This window comes from Loxodonta africana, chromosome 12, assembly GCF_030014295.1.
Source record: "Loxodonta africana isolate mLoxAfr1 chromosome 12, mLoxAfr1.hap2, whole genome shotgun sequence".
Lineage (NCBI taxonomy): Eukaryota > Metazoa > Chordata > Mammalia > Proboscidea > Elephantidae > Loxodonta > Loxodonta africana.
This window is the reverse complement of record NC_087353.1, coordinates 106,882,685-106,905,650: the sequence shown is the minus strand read 5'-3', so window position 1 is coordinate 106,905,650 and position 22,966 is coordinate 106,882,685. Positions and strand designations below refer to the sequence as shown.

General features: G+C 45.2%; 1 protein-coding gene across 1 annotated transcript; it reads right to left on the bottom strand.

Annotated features, from left to right (window-relative positions):
* Positions 1–5,818: 5,818 nt before the first annotated feature.
* CCL24 (C-C motif chemokine ligand 24) lies at positions 5,819–11,456 on the bottom strand. Its single transcript, XM_003416557.3, has 3 exons — positions 8,567–11,456; positions 8,250–8,367; positions 5,819–7,321 (listed from the first exon to the last, which is right to left on the bottom strand). Exons 1-3 carry the CDS (start codon positions 8,637–8,639, stop codon positions 7,153–7,155), a joined length of 360 nt encoding a protein of 119 aa, XP_003416605.1. The 5' UTR covers positions 8,640–11,456; the 3' UTR covers positions 5,819–7,152.
* Positions 11,457–22,966: the final 11,510 nt, after the last annotated feature.

Genomic DNA, 22,966 nt, shown 5'->3' with positions numbered 1-22,966 from the left:
CAGAATATATAAAGAATGCCATAAATCAACAAGAAAAATACAGACAAAACAATACAAAAATGTCCAAGTCTTAAACACTTTATGAAAATGGAAACCCAAGTGGTCAATAAAAAGGTGCTTGACTTTATTAGTCATCGGAGAAATGTAAACTTAAACCACGATGTGATACCACTACACACCCACCAGAATGGCTAAAATGAAAAAGATAGAAAATATCAAATATTGGTGAGGATATGGCACCCTGGGAACTCTCATATACCGCTGGCAGGAGTATACTCAACATTATTCAACAATATCTACTAAAGCTGAAAATACACATACCCTATAATCCAGCAATTCCATTCCCAGGTATATACCCAAGAGGAATATGTACATATGTTCACCAGGAGACTTGTACTTAGAATGTTCATATCAGCATGATTCACAGAAGCCCCGAACTGGAAACCACCCAAAAGTCTATCAATAGTACAATGAAAAATAAATTGTGATTTATTCACATAAAACAATAGCGTAGAGCAATGAGAATGAACTACAATAATACACAGTCATATGGCTCTCACAACCTAATGCTGAGGGAAAGAAGCCAGAAGCAAAAGAGTAATATTGAAGGGTTGCATGTATATAAAGTACGAAACAAGCAAAACTGATCTATAATGAGAAAAGTCAGGATAGTGGCTACCCTTGTAGGGGGATAGTACTAGAAGGGGGCCCAAGGAAGTGCTCTGGGGGGCTGGTCATGCTCTGTTCCTTGATCTGGGTGCTAGTTTGCCATTTGTTGTTGTTAGGTGCTGTCAAGTCGATTTTTGACCCATAGTGATCCCATGTGACAGGGTAGAACTGTCCCACAGGGTTTTCTAGGCTGTATTTTTTAATCTTTATGAGAGGAGCTCTGTGGCCCAGTGGTTAAGAGCTTGGCTGCTAACCAAAAGTCGGCGGTTCAAATCCATTAATTGCTCCTTAGAAACACTGTGGGGGCAGTTCTATTCTATCCTGTAGGGTTGCTATGAGTCGGAATCAACTTGATGTTAATGGGTTTAGTTTGGTTTTTTTTAATAGCAAGGGAGGATGCCTGGTGGTACAGTGGTTAAGAGCTCAGCTGCTAACCAAAATATCGGCAATTCAAATCTACCAGCCGCTCCTTGGAAATCCTGTGGGGTAGTGTACTCTGTCCCATAGGGTCACCACGAGGCAGAATGAACTCCACAGCAACGAGTTTGGTTTAGTTTTTACAGCGAGAGAGTCAGCCACCAACATTTGCATTTGGCAAAGACTCCAAGGCAGGCAGGGGAACGGGAAGGCTTTATAGTGAAAAAGGGAAGGAAGGCTTCAGGCGTGCTGATTGGAGGTGGTTGGCACCGAGAACCTGGAGGAGGGCTAACTAGAAGAGGGGCACTTTATGTGATAGGTTTGAGGAGCATATCTGGCTTTCTCTGGATGGTGCTGAATTGGAAAAGGGAGAAAAATAGAGAAGCTGCAGTCACTGACCAAGGCCAGATCGATCTGCGCTGATTGCTGCCGAGGCAGTGGTTTTGCTTCTTGAGCTGGTTGCTGCAGAGACTATGGGTCAGAGTTCTGTTGTCATCTACGGCCTGGCCATAATCCGTTAGTGTACGCAGTTTCTCATCCCTAAATACCACCTCTGAGCCTTTGCTCCAGCGGCACTCCATCCTTGGTATGTGTTCTTCTTCCCCCAATCACCCCAGCTGGGGTACAATCCAACCATTATTCAGACAGCAGCTCTCTGGCAAGGATCTCTGCAGGCTTCTCCCCATCAAAGTATCCCCTCCTCTGACTGTTTAGCACTACTGTTCGCTCTACTTTGTATTACAGTTAAAAAAGAAAAAAAAAATTTTTTTCTTTTTTAACTTACGTTACCTTTAATAGTGACTGTGTTGACTGACTGCTATGTGCCAAGCACTTAACATATTTTATCTATAATCCCCTCCAAAAATCTACAAGGGAGGATAGCAGAGAGCTATCAGTGTTCCACCATCCTCTCTTGGGCCTCTTGTGTGCTCTGAAGACTTCCAGCTGCCAGCGTGGGCACCTCTGTGTCTGAGAGATTTTTTGAACCGTGGAAGGCTGCTCTACCCTCACTTGCTGAAAGAATTAACACTACCCCTCCCACACTGCAGGCAATGATCGTTGGGACTGGGTATGTAATTCTGAGGTGAGTCTTACATCACTTCCCAGTGGAGACAGCTCTAATTGCCCTCTTTGGTAGCTGACTTAATAATGCACTCTTATTGGCTCGCTTCCCTTTCTTTTTTACCTCTCTATTCTCCTAGTGATCACTATGCCTCTCAAATGTGACACTGCATTCAAGTCTTTGTTTCAGGGTCTGGTTCTAGGTGAAACACAACCAGAGTTGGGAGATTTTGTTTTCCCCATTTTACAGATGAGGAAACTGAGGTTCGGAAAGGTTAATTCATGTATTTCAAGGTCATGCATCTAGTAAAGCAGGATTGGTATCATACAATCCAGCAATCTTACTTCTAAGAATATATCCTAGAGAAATAAGAGCCATCACATGAATAGACATGCACATCCACGTTCACTGCAGCATTATTCGCAACAGCAAAAAGATGGAAACAACCCAGGTGCTCATCGACATATGGATGGAGAAACAAACAGTGGTACATACACACGATGGAATACTCTGCAACAATAAAGAACAACAATGAATCCATGAAACATCTCACAGCATGGGTGAAACTGGAGGGCATCATGCTGAGTGAAAAAAGTCAATCACAAAAGGACAACTATTGCATGAGACCACTATTATAAAAACTCAAGAAAAGGTTTATACACGGAAAGAAACAATCTTTGATGTTACAAGGGAGGGGAGGTGCAGGGAGGGGAAATCACTAACTAAATAGTAGACAACTGTTAACTTTGGTGAAGGGAAAGACAACACACAATACAGGGGAAGTCAGTACAACTCGACCAAGGCAAAGGAAGACACTCAGAGGAACATAAGGAAAGAAAAAGAGGCAACCACAGTAAATACTATAGCATATATAACCCTACAACAACAGTAAAAATAAATAATAACTTACAGGCAGATACGTATGCTGAATAGGGGAAGGAGGGCATATAGTAGTATACCCATGTACATATATAGGTCAGGCTGTAGATATTTTTACATACATATTTGCATGTACAGCACAAAGGTGGCACAATCATAGAAACTTCCTACACACATTGAAACACCTTGAGGGACGGAGTTATTGGGGCTGAGGGCTGGGAACCATGGTCCCGGGGAACATTTGGGTCAATTGGCATAACATAGCTCTTAAAGAAAATGTTCTGCAACCTACTTTGGTGCGTAGCATCTGGGGTCTTAAAAAACTTGCAAGTGGCCATGTAAGATACATCTATTGGTCCCATCACATTCAAAGCAAAGGAGAATGAAGAAAACCAAAGACACAAGGAAAATGTTAGTCAAGAGGATTAATGGACCACATAAACCACAGCCTCCACAAGCCTGAGCCCACAAGAGCTAGATGGTGCCTGGCTATCACCATTGACAGCTCTGACAGGGATCACAATAGAGGGTCCTGGGTAGAGCGGAAGAAAAATTTAGAACAAAACCCAAATTCACAAAGAAGGCCAGACTTACTGATCTGACAAAGACTGGAGGAAACCCTGAGATTTTGGTCGCCAGAACTATGGTCCCCAGAATCCTTTAATTTAGAACTGAAGCCACTCCCAAAGTTGACCTTTCAGCCAAAGTTTAGACAGGCCTATAAAACAAACAATAACACATATGAGGAACATGCTTCTTAGATAAATCGAGTATACAGAACACTGTGCACAACACCTGCCCAAAAGCAAAGATGAGAACGCAAGAAGGGACAGGAAAACTGGACGAACAGACATGGAAAACCCAGGGTGGAAAGGGAAGAGTGCTGACACATTGTGGAGATTGCCACCAACGTGACAAAACAATCTGTGTATAAATTTTTGAATGAGAAACTAATTTGCTCTGTATATTTTCACCTAAAGCACACATACATACATACAAAAGCAGGATTGGTATTTTTCGGGGGACAGCCCCAGCAAGGAAAGACCCTCGCTGTGCATCCTGGCAGATAATCCGAAGGACTGACACATAGCTCTTTCCAGATTCATACGTTTATTCAGGGAAACTTACTGACATGGGCAAGCAGCTGCTTTCTCCAGTGGCAGCTGGCTGGAGTATTTTCCGCAACCACCTAGCAAGGGACCCAAGCTTCTATACCATTCCAGCTGGAACCAAGGCTCATCGTTTTTCTCTCACATTCTTGGGCAGTCAGTGTTCCCAGACAGTTCACGTCCAGGCCCAGATGTTTTCCTTCTTGTTGCTAGGGCATTCTTCGGCCTTGGCCACTGGCCCAGTCATGACACTCCCAGCCTTGTATCTTAGCCCAAGTCCATCCCGAGTTCATCCCCAGCATGCTTCAGGGAAGAGCAAAGCTGACTCCATTAGGGAGGGGATGCATATAGCTAAATAGCATTACCCTACAGTATTAAACTTGAAACAGGCTGCTCAGCCATGTCTTGAACAGAACCTGCGCCATTTTTCCTTTTCCTAGCCTGTCTCTGTCTCCTAGTATGATTTTGCTGTTAACTCCCCTAAAAGCTAAATGTCAACTGATGTTTCCCCTAGGACCGTGGAAACCAAGTGATATCAATCTAAGCCTGTCAAACAGGACGAAGGATGGCACCAGCCACCCCCGGACTGATGGCATAATGGCAGAAAAAGATCATATTAGAAATACGACCACCAAAACCAAACAGAAAGAGAATGGTCATTCCACAGGTTCCTAAAATCCATGTTCCCCTTTCCCTATAAAACACCGGCTGGACTGCAGTTGCTCCAGACACACAGCTTTAGGAGGAGATAATTCCTCTCTGTCTCCATATGCCGATATATGTGATAAAGATCTTGCTACCCACCCCACCCTTGAAATGGGAAAATACTGCTTGAACATCCAGATGGTAGAATAGTTAATGTTTATGGGAACTGATAAAACCCCTGTGAGATATACCATGCCTTGCAATTCTTTTCTCACTGATTGTTCTCCCATAATGTTGTAAAAGTTTAAGATTAACTTATGTTTTTCTTCCTAAAGATGAAAAACAAGTAATAGGATCTGGGAAACGAGGAGTCAGGAGACAGTGATATCAGGAGATGCCAGAAGGGACCCCAAGAATACCTTGAAAAGATAATCACGTGTAGCAGGCGGTTTGCAAAACACCTCAAAGGGGAATTAAAAATTCTCCAGATTCCTCGGACTTAGCTTTTCTTTCCCTGTAAAGCCCTCCAGCTGGCCCTTTTGGGGCAGACAGAATTTGGACAGAACCTGTCCTCTCTGTCTCTTGGATACCGGTATTCAGTAAAGCCCTCTTGCTGCTTACCTCCTTCCTGTCTCAGTATTGGCTTTGTGGCAGGTGGCTCAGATCCATCATTTGCGGTAACACCCTTATCTCAAGAATTGGCTGTGGCGGGCAGCTCTATCGCGCGAAATTGCGGTGACAAACTCATAGTGCTCTTGATTTGTTTGTATGTGTGTGTATGTAATGTTTCTCCCTAATTCTTTGAAGCTGGAGATAATCTCTTCTAATTTGATAGCCTCCTAGTGCCTGTAACAGTTCCTGAATGGCACAGATGGTTTATACTTGACTACCAACCTAAAGTTAGACAATTCAAACCTACCCAGAGGCGTCAGGAAGAAAGGCTTGGCCACCTGTTTCTGCAAAGATTACAGGCAAGAAAGCCTATGGCGGCAGTGAATTGGAACTGACTCAACAGCAGTGGTTTTGGGTTTTCTGGTTTAATGCCTTTAATAGTTCCTCGTGCATATAAAGTGCCTCTTTGCTGAAATTAAAAGAAAAACTTAACTGAATCCAGCTGGGTATTTTTCAAAGTTAATGACAGGGATCCCAAGAGAGAACACACGTTTCCACCCCAGATATACTGAATCAGAATCTACAGTTTAACAAGATCCCCAGGTGATTCTTATATGTAATAAATTCTGAGACCCACTGCTGTACTAGTGATTCTCAGAACTGGTTCCTAACTAGCGGCATTAGCATCACCTGGGAACTTGTTAGAAATGCGAATTTTCAGCAGCGGTTAGAGCTTGGGTGAACTAGTTAGAGGCCCAGCTAAGAACAAACCAAGATCACTCCCAGGATATCCTGGGTTTAGGATGTCCTCATCCTCTCATCCTCTCCTGGTTTCTGGTGGGCAAGTGCCCCCCAGGATGCTCTTTGAGGCACACACTCCATTGTTCTTACCCCAACCCTCCCCCTAAGGGAGATGATAAGAGGCAACACACGACTGCCTTCAAAAGAGAAATCATATTTTACCAGGATTGTTATTTGGGAACAGCAACTGTGTCTACACTCTTGACATACAAACCACACAGTATCTCATGCATTGAACAAAAAAGGTGGTTCTTCTCCCCCTCAGTCCCCACCCCACTTGCTTCTCACCAAAACATGGAGAAAGCCCCACTTCAAAGACCACTAAGGCCTCCAACCCCAAAGCAGCAAGGAGCAAGCTTGTCACAGAGCAGAGCATCTCCTCAAAGTCGTATCTTCACAAAGAAATGAAACTACCCAGGCTGGCCCTCACCCTGATCCTCCATGTCCATTTCTTTACAAAAAGCAGGATGTTCCTGCATATCCCATGAGAAGTGCCCAGGGAGGACCCACTGTTATAATTTGCCAAATTGGGAGTGTTGGAATTAGAACAAGGCTGGAGTACCCATTATGCCAGGGAGCTGCAGCCATTGACAGGTCACTCATCTCCAGACAGACAGCCCAGAGGCCCCACTATAAGCCCAGAGGGCCAAGAAAAGCTACTGGAGGCATGGCATCAGCAGGGTGTGCTGGGCCTCAAGCGCCTGGGCTGAGCTGGGGACCAGGAGTCAGAAGAGAAGCAGCTGCTACTGAAGAGGAAAAGGGCAAATGGCTGCCCCTGCCTCCACCCAGGGTGCCCAAGGGAGCTGGCCTCTTCTGCCTTGGGTTTTCCATAGAATAGACACTTTCCCTGAAAGTGATGCTGAGAAGCAGGAAAATTAGCTCTCATCACAGGCTTCCCAGGCCGCAGGCATCCAGTCAAGTGGCAAGGCCCAGGCCCAGAGCTGGAGGCCAATGTGGTTAGATGGTGGTGCTGTTGGCAGGGTGTCTTCGGACAGGGGCCTTTCTGCCTATTGCCTTGTCCCCAGGGGAGGCCTTCTTTCGTCTGGCCTCCAGGTTCTTCATATACCTCTGGACCCACAGCTGCTTGGGGTCACCACAGAATTTCTGGCCCTTCTTGGTGGTAAAGCTGTGGGAAGAATCACAGAGCACACCTGAGGCCTGGAAGGAGCCTTAGGGACCACCGTACACAACCTCTTCACCTTACAGGGAGGGGGTTGTGGAGGTGGAAGCGCAGATTGAGTGAGCCACTTGCCCAGGCCTCCTAGCAAGTTACTGACAGTGTCTTCTATCTGTGTGACTAGGTCTCTTTGTTTCAGTGTTGGGAAGAAGAATGGGGGGCGGGGGGACTGAAAAGTTCATGGTCTGTGAACTCCCTGTTAGATGGAAGGAGGCCCAGTTCTGCCTTTAGATAATGCTGAGTCTGAAAGGAGAGACACAATCTTTACCCACAGGGAGGAGGGTAGAGTAGAATATGCAAAGGGCACCCGCAAGAAAAAAGTCAGATGCCCCCATGTGCAAGGGAGTGTGGCTAAAAAAGTATGTCAGAGTTGGGAGGGGGACTGGGGTACCCTCTCTAGGCTGGTTCTGAGAGGGGAGGACCCAGGTTATGGAACTGAGTCTGATGCCAGTTGGGGAAAGTTAATACTAATTTCACATTTCTACTGCCCACCACTGCTTAGAAGTGGGTTCACTATGGGTTATCTGGGGTCCAGAGCCTGGCTACCTCTGTGGCCTTGAGCAAGCCCCCTTTCTGAGTCTCAGTTGCTTCCTGTAAAATGGGATAATCATAACTACCTCATAGAATTGTCGAAGGGGTTTGTTCAGATTATGTTATAGGCCCTGAATAGGGCCTAGTTTATATCTGGTGATCAGTAAATAATTATTTAATCTGAATTTTCTTCCTAGTTTTATGGGAGAGAAAGCTGAGGCTCAGGGGATAAAGCAACTTCTCCAAGATGCACAGAGCTGGGTGCTCCTGTCTTTATTCCTCAGTGACCCTAAAGGCTCATCCCTGCCCCTCTCCTGCCAGATGCCCAGGAAGAAGCAGTACTTACATCACCCCTGCCTTGGGGCAGACACTCCCATTGGACACCTGGTAGCCTACCACACGGCCCTCGGGAATTTTCTTGGAAATAAAGGACATGCAGCAGGAAGAGGGGATGGCTACAGAGCCTAAAAGAAGGGGAGAGAGAAGAACCACGTTCTTTCCCACCCTGCCCAGGGCTCTGGACCACCAGACACCCAGCCTGTCCCCTACATTACACACCTCCTGCCTGTCACTGGCCCCCATCTTTGTTCCACACCATCCCCAGGCTAGAGGTCCTCCACCCTTCCTTGAGCCATCCCAGCAGGGCCAGGGCTGAGGTCTTACCTGCAGGGGTGATGCTGTGGGCACAGAGGGCCAGGAGCAGTAGGCTGGCTATGAGGGTCGCAGTGCCTGCCATGTCCTGGAGAGCAGAGGAGGCCAAGAGGATGCAGACCAGGGTGCAGGAGACGGGCTAGGAACAAAGGCCTGGTTCCTCGAAGAGCACAGCAACCTCCCTCTGACCTTTATAGGGGTGGCTAGGAGGAAATATGTGCTGATATAGCCCCCCTCCTTCTCCTCTTAAGGTTCCTCTAAAATCCTAGAGGTCCCTGAGGTCTGAAAAGGGGAAGTTGTTGCACTTGAGTCAGGGGTTATTTTGGGTGCTCTAAAGAGCCTTGGTGGCATGGTGGTTAAAATGGTGGACTGCTAACTGAAAGGTTGGAAGTTCAAAACTACCAGCAGCTCCACAGAAGAAAGACGTCTCAGTCTGCTTCTGTAGAGGTTTACAGCCTTGGAAACCCTATGGGGTCACTATGAGTCAGAATCAACTTGACGGTAGTGAGTTTGTTTTTTGGTTTAAGAAGCTTTGGTGGTGCAGTGGTTAAGCGCTAAACTATTAGCCAAAACGTCAGTGGTTCGAACCCACCAGTGACTCCACAGGAGAAATGACCTGGCTATATGCTCCCATAAATATTACAGCTTAGAAAACCTAGTGGGGCAGCTCTACCCTGTCATATAGGGTCACTGTGAGTCAGCACACAACAACAAGAAAAGGCTGGGGGGCGGGGAGGGATTGCCCTGCCTGGGTGAGGGCAACAAGCTTTGAATGCACAGTCAGAAAGTTGATTGGGGTCCTTGCTGTGCTGCTTATTCCCTGTGGAGTCTTGGGCAAGTCACTTACCTTCCTGTGCCTCAGTTTCTTTAGCTGAAAATGGGTAAAATCATCCCTGTTTCCTTCCTTCCTTTCGATCATCCGTTCACCACATTCATCAAACACTTATTTGTCGTTAGCTGGTGCTGAGTCGGCCCTCATCTCATGGAAACCCCACGTACGATGGAACAACCCTTGTGATCCATAGAATTTTCATCGGCTGATTTCTTTGGAAGTAGATTGCCAGTCCTCTTCCTAGTCCGTCTTAGTCTGGAACCTCTGCTGAAACCTGTTCAGCATCATAACAACATGCAAGACTCCAGTGACAGAGAGGTGGTGGCTGCATGTTAGGCACATTGGCCAGGAATTGAACCTGGGTTTGCCATGTGGAAGGTGAGAATTCTACCATTGAACCACCAGTGCCTTTCAAACTCCTATTAGACATATGCTATGTGCCAGGCTCTGGGAGGCTTTTCGTGGGGAGACAGATATGTGATCAAGTGTGCCTGTAAATGGTTGCAGGTGCTGACAGAGTGAGCCTAGATTCCGCTGGATGATACCAGCTTTCCTGGACTTGTGCACCCAGCAGTGGGGACCTACACCATCAGGTTCCAAAGCCTTAGCCTATAGGCTCTAGGAAAGTGGAAGTGACTGGAAATATACCCTCTCCTGGGAAAGCTCTGGACTAATGTCTGCTGGAAGGATACAGGCTTCTGGTCCAGCGTGACCTACACTGTTTTTTGAGTTTCACGGGAGGATCAAGCCAGTTTACCTCCATGCAGTGGGACTTTGCTTGGCTCCCTTCCCTTCTCCTCCTGGTTTGCTTTCCCCATCCCCTGCTGGTCACCTGTAAATTCTCATCTCAGAGCCTGCTTGGGGAACGCTGACCTGAGACAAGGGGTGTGTGTTGTAGGTGGGTGGGGGTGTGGGGGTTGGGGAACACAGAAAGGACCAGCCAGCTCTGCTGGAGGAAGGATTCAGAGTGGACAACTGACCAGAGGATTCTGAAGCTCAAAGGCAACGGTGACTGTGATACAGCTTTGTAAATCATAACGTTCAGGTCAGTTGTGAGAGACAATAGTGACTTTGTCAAACAGAGGGCACATGATAGCACTGTCTCATTCCACCCGCCACTCTGGCTCTGCAGGATGCCAGACCCTGGGACCTGGGGTCCCCTCATACTTCTTCCATTCCCAACCCCTCCTTAGAGTCCTCTCCATTTGATGTTTCACGGCTTCCCTGCTCTGGATTCCCAGGGTACTAGGAACACACTGGAGAGGAAGTGGCATGCATCCCCTGGAAGATGGCCAGTTGTCTGTCTGTGTCTCCTGCTTGACTGTGAACATCTTGAGGTCAATGTCTTATTCCTGCACTCACTGAGTCCCAAGCAGATCACCTGTCCCATGGCCAGTTTGTAGAGTGAGTACGTGATGGATGAACTCTGGTCAATTTCCTCTGGATCAAGGACGCCTGTGTGGTTCCTGCCCAGCGTGACTGGGGTCAGTATATGGGACAGTATACAGGTTGGGGTGGGGACAGGAAGGAAAGTCCCCTGATGGGGGCAAGACTGCAGTCGGCGGGGTGGGGCGAGTCCAGTAGTGCCTGATCGCTTCATTCCTTTCTTTTTTTGTCAGTTGCCTTCGAGGAGATTCCAACTCATGGCTACCCCGTGTGTTCAAAGTAGAACTGCTTCATAGGGTTTTCAAAGCTGTAACCTTTCAGAAGCAAATCACTAGGCCTGTCTCCAAGGTGCCTCTGGGTGGGTTCTAACTGCCAACCTTTTGGCTAGTGGTCAAGTGCTTAACCATTTGTGCCACCCAGGCACTCCCTTCTTACAGAATGACAAATACCGAGAGCCCAGCTCTGCTCTTCCCTGGCTCTACACCTTCCCCTTGTGGGTTCCACCCTTTCATCCCCCAGCCAACAACAGCAGTCCATCCCTGGCAGGGTAGTTGGGGAGGATTAAATGAGAAAATTCATGTGAAAGCCTTTAATACGTGCAGGGGATTTTCATGATTGCACTTTACAACATCTCATTCTGACCTCTGTGTCTCAACGGTTCAGAGGTGGTGGCCTGTCATCTGTTTGGGTTCTATGACTCAGTGGGTGTAGGAGTGGGGTGTGGCAGAAGGAAGTGGAGAAGTAAGGATGTACCATGAGGGTGAAGAGCAAGGACAGGAATGAGTGGGGAGGTGGTGGGGGAAAAGCACAGGCTGTGTGCGCTTTGCAACAAGAGTAGGGTAGTAGAAGGTCATTGGGTAGGAGGGTTTGGGGCAGGTTGCCTCACCCAGTTTAGTAACACCCTTTAGGTGCTTTTTCAAGGCCTTTTTTTAGTTCTAAAAAACACCTAGTCTTTGTGTCTTACCCAGGGAAGTAGGTAAGCCAGGTGTTCCTAACCCTGTTTTACGAAGAGAAAATTGAAATCTACAAAGGCTAAAGGGCTACCAAGCAGCACAGAGCCAGCTCAAACCCACTGTTCCCAGCTCCCAAAATGGGAGTCTGTACGCTTCCTACTTGAAAGAGTGGAACTTGAAAGCCAGAGGGATTATTTAAAGAAAGAGTGGGAAGAGGAGTTTCTAGGAAAGCAGAATAGAAAGGGGAGGGAATAAATACAGAAAAGGAGGAAGAGGAAGCAGATTATGAGGAGGAGGAATAAGAGGAAGGAAAAGAGGAGAAGGAAGATAGAGCAAACTTGGGGAAGGGAGGCTGGCAGGAGTGGGAGGAAGGAAGAGAAGAAAGAGGGATTAGAGAAGGTGGCCCTGAGCAGGGAAAGGAGCCCAGAGCCCAGCCCAATTCCAGCTCACACTCCCAGCAACAAGCAGGCCCTGTCCTTCTCTTGGTCTTGGTTTCTCCACCTGAAAAATGAGGGCATTGGCCAGATCTGCATTTCCCCAAGTGTAGTAGCCGCAACACCACGGGTGATAAAAGAATGGGTATTTCTCATTTTAATTTAAATAGGTTTTATTATGGTTACTGTTACAGATTGAATTGTGTTCACCTAAAAAGATATGCTGAAGTCCTAACCCCTGTATTGGTAAATGTGACTTTATTTAGACATAGGGTCTTCCTTTGTAGATGTGATCAGTTAAATTAATGAGGTCATGCCAGAGTAGGGTGGGTCCTAGTCTCTTGTGAGTGGTGTCTTATAAAAGGGCAGAACAGACACAGAGACAGGGACACACAGGGGCAAGACAGATCCCTTGTGAAGATCAATAAGCCAAGGTTATGACAAGAGATGTCCAGGGCTATCAGAAACTGAAAGAGACAAGGAAAGATCTACCCCTGGAGTGGACAGGGAGAATATGGCCCTACTGATGCCCTCAGTTCAGTCTTCTTGCCTCCAGAAGTGTGAGACAATAAATTTAAATGTTTTAAAGCCACCTACTTTGTGATATTTTGTTAAGGTAGCTCTAGGAATCTAAGACAGTTACCCTCTATGATAAGGGATTTTATATTTTTGGTAGTGATATAAGCTTTTCTTAAAGTAAAAAATATGAGCTGACAAAAAAAAAAATTTAAGTGAATAATAAAACAGATGGTATTATGACAATGGCCCAAGACAATCTGAAGTCAGTGCTCTCTGAAGGGCTTTCTCGTCCTACCTTCCTTACAGCAATGCAGCAGCAAGGAGGGGATAGAGGATTAGGGGCAGGAAAAGTGTCTGGGAAAAGAACAGATGGTGATGGAAGCAGTGAGCAGGTAGCAGAGGGTCAGTTCCCACTCATCTGTCAGTTTGTCGTCCTGTGCTTAACCTTTTGCACTACCCACAGACTCCGAAGACATATCTCAGAAAGGCAAAATTAGACTTGATGGTCCTAATTAGTCCAAAAGTAGACCAGAGACCATGTGGTGATGTTAGGGCAAAAAAATCCCCTGCTGGACCAGGAGAGGGGTGGGCTGGAGGTGAGGGGCACCAGAGACAGTAGAGCCCTGGCTGCTGTATGAATTTGTCAAGCTCTTAACCTCTGTTAGCTCCACTGATTATCTCCATTTTATACACAAGGAAACAGGCTTAGAGAGGTCAGGAGGGGGTAGAGCTGACATTTGAACTGAGTTCTATCTGATTGCAAGGTTCATGTGGTGCCTCCTATTAGTGGAGCTCAGCCTTGATCCTGTGGGGATTGGGGGCATACGCAGTTTTGAGGTGCACAGTTAACAAAACCTCATCTGCTGATTAGTGACATGATCAGATCCTCTGGTGGGTATGGTGGGAAGAAGCTGGGGGCAGGAAGGCTAGATGCCAGGTTGTTTCAGCTTCTAGGGAAGGGAGAGTTCAAGCTGGTTCACTCTGCTCCCTGCCTCAGAACTATCTGGAAAGCCTGGGAGAAAGGAAGATGCAGAACCTGAGGTGTCCCCCAGAGACACTAGCCCCTACCCAGCCTGCAGACCAGGTTCTAGATCAGAAAACCCAGCAGGTTTCTTAAGACTCATCTCTTGAAGCCAGCCCAGAACTCACCTCTTTAAGCCTCTGCCTAATTCCTGGAAAGACTGGACAGCAGCTGTGGCTCTCCAAGATCACCCTATGATTTTAAGAGTCACCACCAGGTTTCAAGGTTTCCCTGAGTGGCACAAATGATTAAGTCCTTAATTATTAGCTAAAAGGTTGGTGGTCTGAACCCACACAGAGGTGCCTCGGAAGACAGCACTGGTGATCTGTTTCTGAAACTCACAGCCTTTGGAGCCTATGAAGCAGTTCTACTCTGCACTCATGGGGTCTCCATGAGTTGAAATAAACTTGAGGACAACTAATAACAACAACAACCAGGGTTCAAATTTTAGCTCAGCTCTTTAGTAGCTGTGTGACCAAGGTTGCTTAACTCTTCCATGTTTTAGTGTCCTCATCTGTAAAATGGGCAATAACAATATCTAACTCATGGGTTATTGTAAGGATTGAATGAGATGATTCAAGTCAAATTCTTAGCTCTTCGCTGATATAGATCAAGTGCCCCCCAAAATGGTGGCCATTCTTGTTATTGTTACAGCAACTCGTCAACCTGATGAACTGATTAAACAATCCATAGACAGGCTCTTCTGTGAGCTTTAATATATTATCGCATTTAATCTTTACAACAATGACCCTATGAAGTAGATACTACTATTCCTATTTTACAGAGTGGTGAGTTAACTTGCTCCAGGTTGTACAATCCTAGACTCCACCTCCAGTTTTTAGCCTGAATCTGAACCATCAGACAGAGTGCGAGAAATATGGGCATAGTAGGGAACAGTGGCAAAGGAGAGAAAGGCTAAGAGAGGGAAAATGGAGAAGCTGAGCCTAAAACTCATCTGGAAATACAAGGAATCTCAAATAATCAAAATGATCTTAAAAAAAAAAAACCAAAGGACTCATACTTTTCAATTTCAAAACTTACTACAAAGCCTTAGCAATCAAGACAATTTTTCACTGGTATAAAGCAGACATATAGCTCATTGGAATAAAATTGAGAGTGCAGAAATAAGCCCATATATCTATGGTCAACTGATTTTTGACAAGGTGCCAAGGTCATTCCACAGGGAAAGAATAGTCTTTTCAACAAATGGTGCTGGAACAACTAGATCTCCACATGTAAAAGAATGAAGTTGGATCCTTACCTCACACTATATATAAATATTAACTCAGAATGGGTCAAAGACATAAATGTAAGTGCTGAAACTATAAAACTCCTAGAAGGAAACTCAGGTGTAAATCTTCATGACCTAGGATTAGGTAACAATTTCTTAATTTTGACGCCAAAAGAACAAGCAACCAAAGAAAAAAATAGACAAGTTGAACGTCATCAAAATTTAAAACTTTTGTGCATCAAAAAACACTGTCAAGAAAGTAACAAGAAAATCTACAGGATGGGAAAAAATATTTGCAAATCACGTATCTGTTGAAATATATATATATATATATATATATATATATATATATATATATATATATATATATATATATAAAGAACTCTTACAATTCAACAATGAAAAGACAAATAGCCCATTTAAAAAACAGGCAAAGGATTTGGATAGATATACAAATGGCTAATAAACACATGAAAAGTTGTTCAACATTATCAGTCATCAGGAAATATAAATCAAAACTACAATAAGGTACAACTTCACATCCACTAGGATAGGATGGCTAAAAAAATTATTTTTTAACAGGAAATTAACAAGTGTTGGTGAGGATAGAAAAACCAAAATGCTCATATATTGTTGGTGGGAATGTAAAATGGTACAGCTGCTGTGGAAATAATCCAAACACCCATCAGCTGATGAATGGATAAACAATGTGGTATAGCCATAAATGAAGTATTATTCAGTATAAAAAGAAATGAAGGCCTGATTCATGCTATAGCATGGGTGAACCTTGAAAACATTATGCTAAGAAGTCAGACACAAAAAGGCACAAATTGTATGACTCCATTTATGTGAAGTGTCCAAAACAGACAAACCCATAGAGACAGAATGTAGATAAGTGGTTGCTGGGGGAAGGGGAAAGAGAGTAATTAGAGAGGTACAGGGTTTATTTTTTGAAATGATGAGAAATTTCTGAAATCAGATAGTGGGGATGGTTATACAACATTGTGAACATGATAAAAAAAGAAAACTCAATTGTACAGTTCAAACAGGTAAAACTGATGAATATTATGTTATGTGAATTTTATTTCCACTAGAAAAAAGAAGAAAAGAAGGAAGGTAGGGAGGGAGGGAGGAAGAAAGGAAGGAATTAAAAAAAGGAGGGAAAAACTCCAACAAGTTTTTGAAATGTTTGTTCAAATGATGGGCCTTAATGGCTTTATTATCACAAGCCCAGACTCAAAGGCCTCATGTGCTCTTTCATGTGCCCTGACTTTCATCCAACAGTCTGATTTATCAGATTGGAACCAGGAAGGCACAGGCAGGTGGAGAACAGTGGGTTTTTCCCCCAGTCTTCCCTTACCCTGAGTATGCCTTCTGGCAACTAGGCAGAAAAGTTATCTTCCTTCAGGAATTCCATGAAAGAGTCCTGAAAGAGCTGGAGTTTCAAGGTCCTCAGCCTCTCTCTCTTTTTCTCCCTGGTGACCTGCTCAGGCCCCTGTGCCCTCTTACTCTCTCTGTCCCTTCTTACATCAAAACCTACTGTCAATGAAAGGCATTCGGTCTACACATAAGTGACTGGCAACAGCTTAAAACAAGAGGCTTCCTGTTTTTTACCAAAACCACATCCGTTGCCATTGAGTCAATTCCAACTCAGGGCAACCCCACGTGTGTCAGGGTAGAACTGCGCTATAGGGTTTCTGGGCTGTAATCTCTACAGGAGCAGATCACCACGACTTTCTTCCACAGGGTCACTAGGTGGGTGTGAACTGCCAACCTTTTAGTTAGTAGCCAAGGCCAAACTGTTTGCACCACCCAGGGACCTTTCCTGTATTCTAGGTCTCTGCAAATTAGGACAATAGAAGCCAGGTTTTTCACTACTGGAGAATGAGTACCAGGTGGCTTCAAGTCGACTTCAACTCATGGTGACCTTATGTGGAGAAGGGAATTGAAAATATGGAAAGGGGGATGGCAAGAATAAACTCAATGATGTTGGGTTGGAATCACATATATCAGTATTAATTCATGGTTTTATATATATAATAATATGTATATATGATTTTTCCCCTAATTCTCTCTGCTGCCAGGGCAAAGACACACCCATAGCAATGAGCATAACTAGGAAAACGTTTCTTCTCGGACAAATGGCTGATTTCAAGGCAAAGGAAGGGAAACTAGAGTCTGGAACATCTTTTTGTGCCAGGAAGTAAGGAAGTACTCAAAGAATCCTGGGGACATGTAAAAATGACACAGGAGCCAGCTTACAAAGGCTCACACTGGCCAAATCTGGAATGATCTGACCGTCAAAACAGTGGTAGAATGAACTGAGGAAAATAAAAATGTGCAAGTCCATATAATCCCAAATAAATAAGTGAATCAATAAATAAGCGGAGGAGGAGGGAAAGCTCTACCTTAGAGCAGAATACTAACTAATAAACATAAAGAAATGATGGAGTTAGAAGATCGTTCTTGGGTGCTAAAATTGATGGGTGAAAGTTTGATGATGTTTATGGAGTCTCACCCTACAGATTACTTGTTAATTACCAAAAGAAAATTAGTAACTTGACCTTGAAGAGATTTGGAGGGCAAATTAAAATAAAAAATATGTGAGCTTTCTTTCAGAGATTTGAAGCTGAATTGAGGTGGTCAAGGAGAGGGGGGCTATGGTATATTAGAATGTTCTTGTCCCAGAGCTGCTAAAAATTAGCTGTACGAATTTGGGCAGGCTGTTCACTTTTCTCAAGTTTCATTTTCCTCATCTGTAAAATGGGAGTTGAGGGGGTATGCTACCTACTTCACGTGGTCGTGAGAATCCAAGCATCATGAATGTGAGAGCATTTAGTAAACATCAAAGCACAGCACATGTATAAGCCAATAGTTGAGTCTAGCAGGAACCAGAGCCTTCAGTTGTGGGAATTAAGCCTTAATGGAGGCATTTCAAGGAGCTCTGGTAGTGCAGTGGCTAAAGTGCTCTGCTGCTAACAAAAAAAGATCAGCAGTTGGAACCCACCAACTGCTCCACGGGAGAAAGATATGGCAGCCTGCTTCTTTAAAAATTTCCTGCCTTGGAAACGCTATGGGGCAGTTCTACTCTGTCCAATAGGGTCTCCGTGAGTCAGAATCAACTCAGCAGCAGTGGATTTGATTTTGGAAGCATTTCAGGCATTAGACAGCAAAGGAACAAATATTTGGGGTCAGTAGGGCCTTTCTGGGCCCCAAAATTTGGACCTCGAGGAAGTCTTCCCCTGCCTAATGCTCGTCCTGCCACTCTTGAATGGACTTTAAGAAAAAGGACAATGGCTTGGAGGATAGAACCAGTAATACCGGGGCTTCTAGAGTTGTCCTTTTCCTTGGGGGCCTGGGACTTCATGACAGATAGCTGTTTCAAGAGCCTACCTAGGGCAGATAAAGTGGATGTGTTTTAAGGAGTTCAAAAATTTCTCCCTTCTCACTCTAATTGTTGATGCAGATAATTGGCAATCTCCCTCTTAATAACCCTTCCTTTGTTAAGATGCAAATATGTTTCCTGGTAGGGAAATTCCTCACAGGAACTCACGAATAAAATTTAATCAGACTAGTTAGTTATTCATCCATCCAACCACTCACTCACTATTGAACACCTTTCTATGCTCAACTGGGGAAAACCAAAGGGAGTTTTACACAGGTGCTGCCTTTGGAACACTCACACTGGGTTGGGAGAGATAGAGTTAATTATGATACAGTGTGGTCTGTACCCACAGGTATAACAGCAAGAGGAGCCAGAGGAGGTATGCCTGGGCCACACTGGAAAACAGAAAAGGCAAAAGAAAGCTTTCTAGAGGAGATGCCCCTAAGCTGAGTTAGGCTGACCAAGGGGAGTGCAACTTGGGGTGATAAGAGTGGAGACCTGGTAGAAACCATAGGTGCAGAGTTAAGGATGGTAGATGACATGATCAGGACTAGAGTTTTAAATAAATCACTTGCCAGTAGTTGGTGCCATGTTAGTTGCAGAAGGAGAAGGAGGTGTCCAGGATAATGCACAGGTTTCAAACTTAGGTTAGGGCCATTCATGGAAAAGAAGAATCCCCAAGGGGAGGCAGATCTGAGCGAAAGCTGTTTTGGGCTTTTGAGGGGTATTCTAGTATTCTAGTAGAGGTATGTGGTAAGTGGGGCAGGTACAGAAAGGTCTAGACATAGATCAACTAGATTATAGAGCAAGAAGGACCCTAGGGAGTTTCACATATCCTGACATTTTGCAGATGGGAACTGGAGGCCCAAAGAGATTGCACAAATCCAAATTCCCCACCCAACCCACATCCCATACACTGACAGTATAATGCCATGGCAAGGACATGACCCTAGAGGTAGACTGTCCTGAGTTTGAGCCTGGCTTTACCACTTGCTCACTTGGTGGCCCCAGGCAAGGTGCAGCCCATGACTCCATGAAATGCCACCAGACCAGTAGCCCTTCACCTATTCCATGAAAACCCCACTTGCTTCTCTGAACTCTTATTTAATTCTCTTCTTACCACCATTTCACCAGTGAAAAAAACTGAAGTGCAAGATCCCAAAGCCATGATGCAACAGGGCTGGTTCTACATCTTCCTCGCCTAGCTCCAGGTGGGCACTCTCTGTTGCTTGGTGCCAATGCCACTGCTTGAGTCCACTTTCTTAGTAGCTATCAACTCCATCCCTCTCTTTGGACATTACTGCCTCCACCTTCACTCAGGTTCTCATCAGCTCTCTCCTGGGTTCCTGTCCCGACCTCCTTACTGAAGGTGGCTGAAGACAGGTGGAGTGGGGCCTCCACTGCTATGCAGAAAGTCACAGGGTTTGAAGCAGGCGGATACGGCAGGAGGGTGCTAAAAGCCTGCATAGGAGCAGAGATGGGGAAGATGTGGGGGTAGGGTTCGGGAAGCAGACTGGAGATGTCACTGCTACCTGTGGTATGCCTCCCCCAGAGCTACTGAACACACACACACACACACACACACACACACACACACACACAGAGTCCCAGGCTACTGTGAACAGCTGCACGCTTGGGAGCCACTTACCTAGAGGTGACAAAGTGATAGCCTCAGCATCAAGTGGAGAAATGTTTTCCCCTCACTTATCAGATCCAGGGGTGCAGGGAGAGCAGGAGTAAAGGAGCACATCTCATCTTGTTTGCCCTGGAAATTCAGGAGTCCAAGGTTTACGAGGGCTTTTGAGAAGTTGGCTTCGTGGCAACAGGGAGACCTTGACAGGGGCAGACATGTGGGGGCAGGATGGTGGTCTCTGCTGGGAGATCACAGTGAGCCCATTGTCGGGATGTACTTCTCCCCATATACCTCAGAAGCCCAGCCTACTCAAGTCTGGTCCTGGAAGAAGCGTAGAATGGGTGGGGTAGTGAGGGACAGGTGACAGCTATGGAGTGCCGTGCCCTTTGATCCCCTGAGGGAAAGGCTGCCAAGAGCTCCGCTTGAACGGGAATAGGAGGGCATAGGTAGTGGCTGAACCCAAGGGCACTGCTAAACAGCTAGCCCAGACTGGATGAGTGGACTGGGATGGCTGCAGATCAAAGGGGCCAGGGAGATTCCTTTTGTATACCACAGCAACGTGGTGACCAAGGGGTCAAAGTAAAGATGAAAGGAGGCAGATTTCAGCTTGATAGGAGGAAGACATTTGTCGTGGGCAAAGCTGTCTAGAGACAGAATGACTACATTGGATGAGAGTGAGATCCCTGCCAAAGGAGGTTTTGAAATCTCCTCTTGGCAGAGCTCCATGTAGGAACCTCAAGCTTCAGGCGAGGGAGTCCCATCCAGCCATGGGCTTGTGTGATTCAGTGAAGCAACCATTTGTGACTCAATGTCATAAGATCTCCAAGTCCCTTGGAAAGATAGACACATAAATAATTAAATGCAGCACAATAAGCTGCAGAAGCAGAGTGATGAAGAACATAGGCTTTAGGGGCAATTAGGCCTCAGTTCAAATCCTGGCTGTACCAGCCGCAGTTTTGTCATCTGCGGAGTGGAGATGAAATCCTTTACTTACTAGGGGTGTTGTGAAGAATGAGTGAACCACTTGAACATAAAGTTCTTGGCGCAGTGCCTGGCCCGCAGTAAATATTAATAAGTTGTCATTGCCCTTATCAGGTACCATGTACAAAGGGTTCTGTGAGAGCAAAGGAAGAAGCAGCTCTATGTGGGGGATCTGGCAAGCTTCAGAGAAGGAAGGATAGGAGCTACCAGGTAGTAAAAGAGTCAAGGGCATTCCAAGCCAAGGGAAACATTGAGGGCAGGGGGATGCCTGGTGAAGGGGAGAACGGAGATGGCAGGGGGTGAGGCTATGGGTGAGGGTGAGCAGGGCTATCACATAAGACCTCACACCTCTTGTACCAAATGCAACCAGTGTATTGTTCCTTAAACTTCTTCCAGGGAAAGCACCACCATCTCTCCCACCCCCACATCTAATCATATCCCTAGTTTTATTGATTGTACCTATTTATCACACTGAATGACGCAGGAAGCATCAAAAGCAGATGGAGGAAATACACAGAATCACTGTACCAAAAGAAATTGATTGACATTCAACCATTTCAGGAGGCAGCATATGATCAAGAGCTGATTGAAGTAAGAAGTCCAAGCTGCACTGAAGACATTGGTGAACAACAAGGCTCCAGGAATTGACGGAATACCAAATGAGATGTTTCAACAAACAATTGCAGCACTGGAAGGGCTCACTCATCTATGCCAAGAAATTTGGAAGACAGCTAGCTGGTCAACTGACTGGAAGAGATCCATATTTGTGCCCATTCCAAAGAAAGGTGACCCAACAGAATGCAGAAATCATTGAACAATATCATTAACATCACACGCAAGTAAAAGTTTGCTGAAGATCATTCAAAGGCAGTTGCAGCAGTACATTGACGGGGAATTGCCAGAAATTCAAGCCAGATTCAGAAGGGAATGTGGAACAAGGGTTATCATTGCTGATGTCAGATGGATCCTGGCTGAAAATAGAGAATACCAAAAAGTTATTTACCCATGTTTCATTGACTATGCAAAGGCTTTCGATTGTGTGGATAGTAACAAACTATGGATAACGTTGTGAAGAATGGGTATTTCAGAATACTTAATTGTGCTCATGCAGAACTTGTACATAGACCAAGAGGCAGCGTCCAAACAAAGCAAGGGGATGATGTATGGTTTAAAGTCAAGAAAGCTGTGCGTCAAGATTGTATCCTTTCACCATACTTATTCAACCTGTATGCTGAGCAAATAACCAGAGAAGCTGAACTATATGAAGAAGAATGGGGCATCAGGATCGGAGGAAGACTCATTAACAACCTGCAAATATGCAGATGGCGCAACCTTGCTTGCCAAAAACAAGGACGACTTGAAGTACTTACTGATGAAGATCATAGACCACAACCTTCAGTATGGACTACACCTTAATATAAAGGAAACAAAAACCCTCACGTCTAGCACAATAAGCAACATCATGATCAATGGAGAAAAGATTGATGTTGTCAAGGATTTCATTTTATTTGGATCCACAATCAACATGCATGGAAGCAACGGTCAGGAAATCGAACAACGTATTGCCTTGGACAAATCTGCTACAGACCCTTTTAAAGTGTTGAAAAGCAAAGATGTCACTTTGAGGACTCAGGTGCCCCTGACCAAAGCCATGATATTTTCAATCGCCTCATATGCATGCAAAAGCTGGACAATGAATGAGGAAGACCGAAGAAGAATTGATACCTTTGAATTACAGTGTTGGCAAAGAATATTGAGTACACCATGGACTGCCAGAAGAAGAAACAAGTTTGCCTTGGAAGAAATACAGCCAGAATGCTCCTTCGAAGTGAGAATGAAGAGATTTTGTCTCACATACTTTGGACATGTTATCAGGAGGGACCAGTCCCTGGAGGACATCATGCTTGGTAAAGTAGAGGGTCAGAGAAAAGGAGGAAGACCCTTGATGAGACAGATTGACACAGTGGCTGCAACAATGGGCTCAAGCATAACAACGATTGTGAGGATAGTGCAGGGCCAGGCAGTGTTTGGTTCTGT

What these genes read in the sequence shown, in the direction of transcription:
- CCL24 (XM_003416557.3), bottom strand. Translation starts at nt 8,639, where the DNA reads ATGGCAGGCACTGCGACCCTCATAGCCAGCCTACTGCTCCTGGCCCTC. An exon ending in CCACAGCATCACCCCTGCAG is followed by an intron (nt 8,368 to 8,566) that starts GTAAGACCTCAG and finishes CCCTTCTTTTAG; the next exon opens with GCTCTGTAGCCATCCCCTCT. An exon ending in TGCCCCAAGGCAGGGGTGAT is followed by an intron (nt 7,322 to 8,249) that starts GTAAGTACTGCT and finishes TTCTTCCCACAG; the next exon opens with CTTTACCACCAAGAAGGGCC.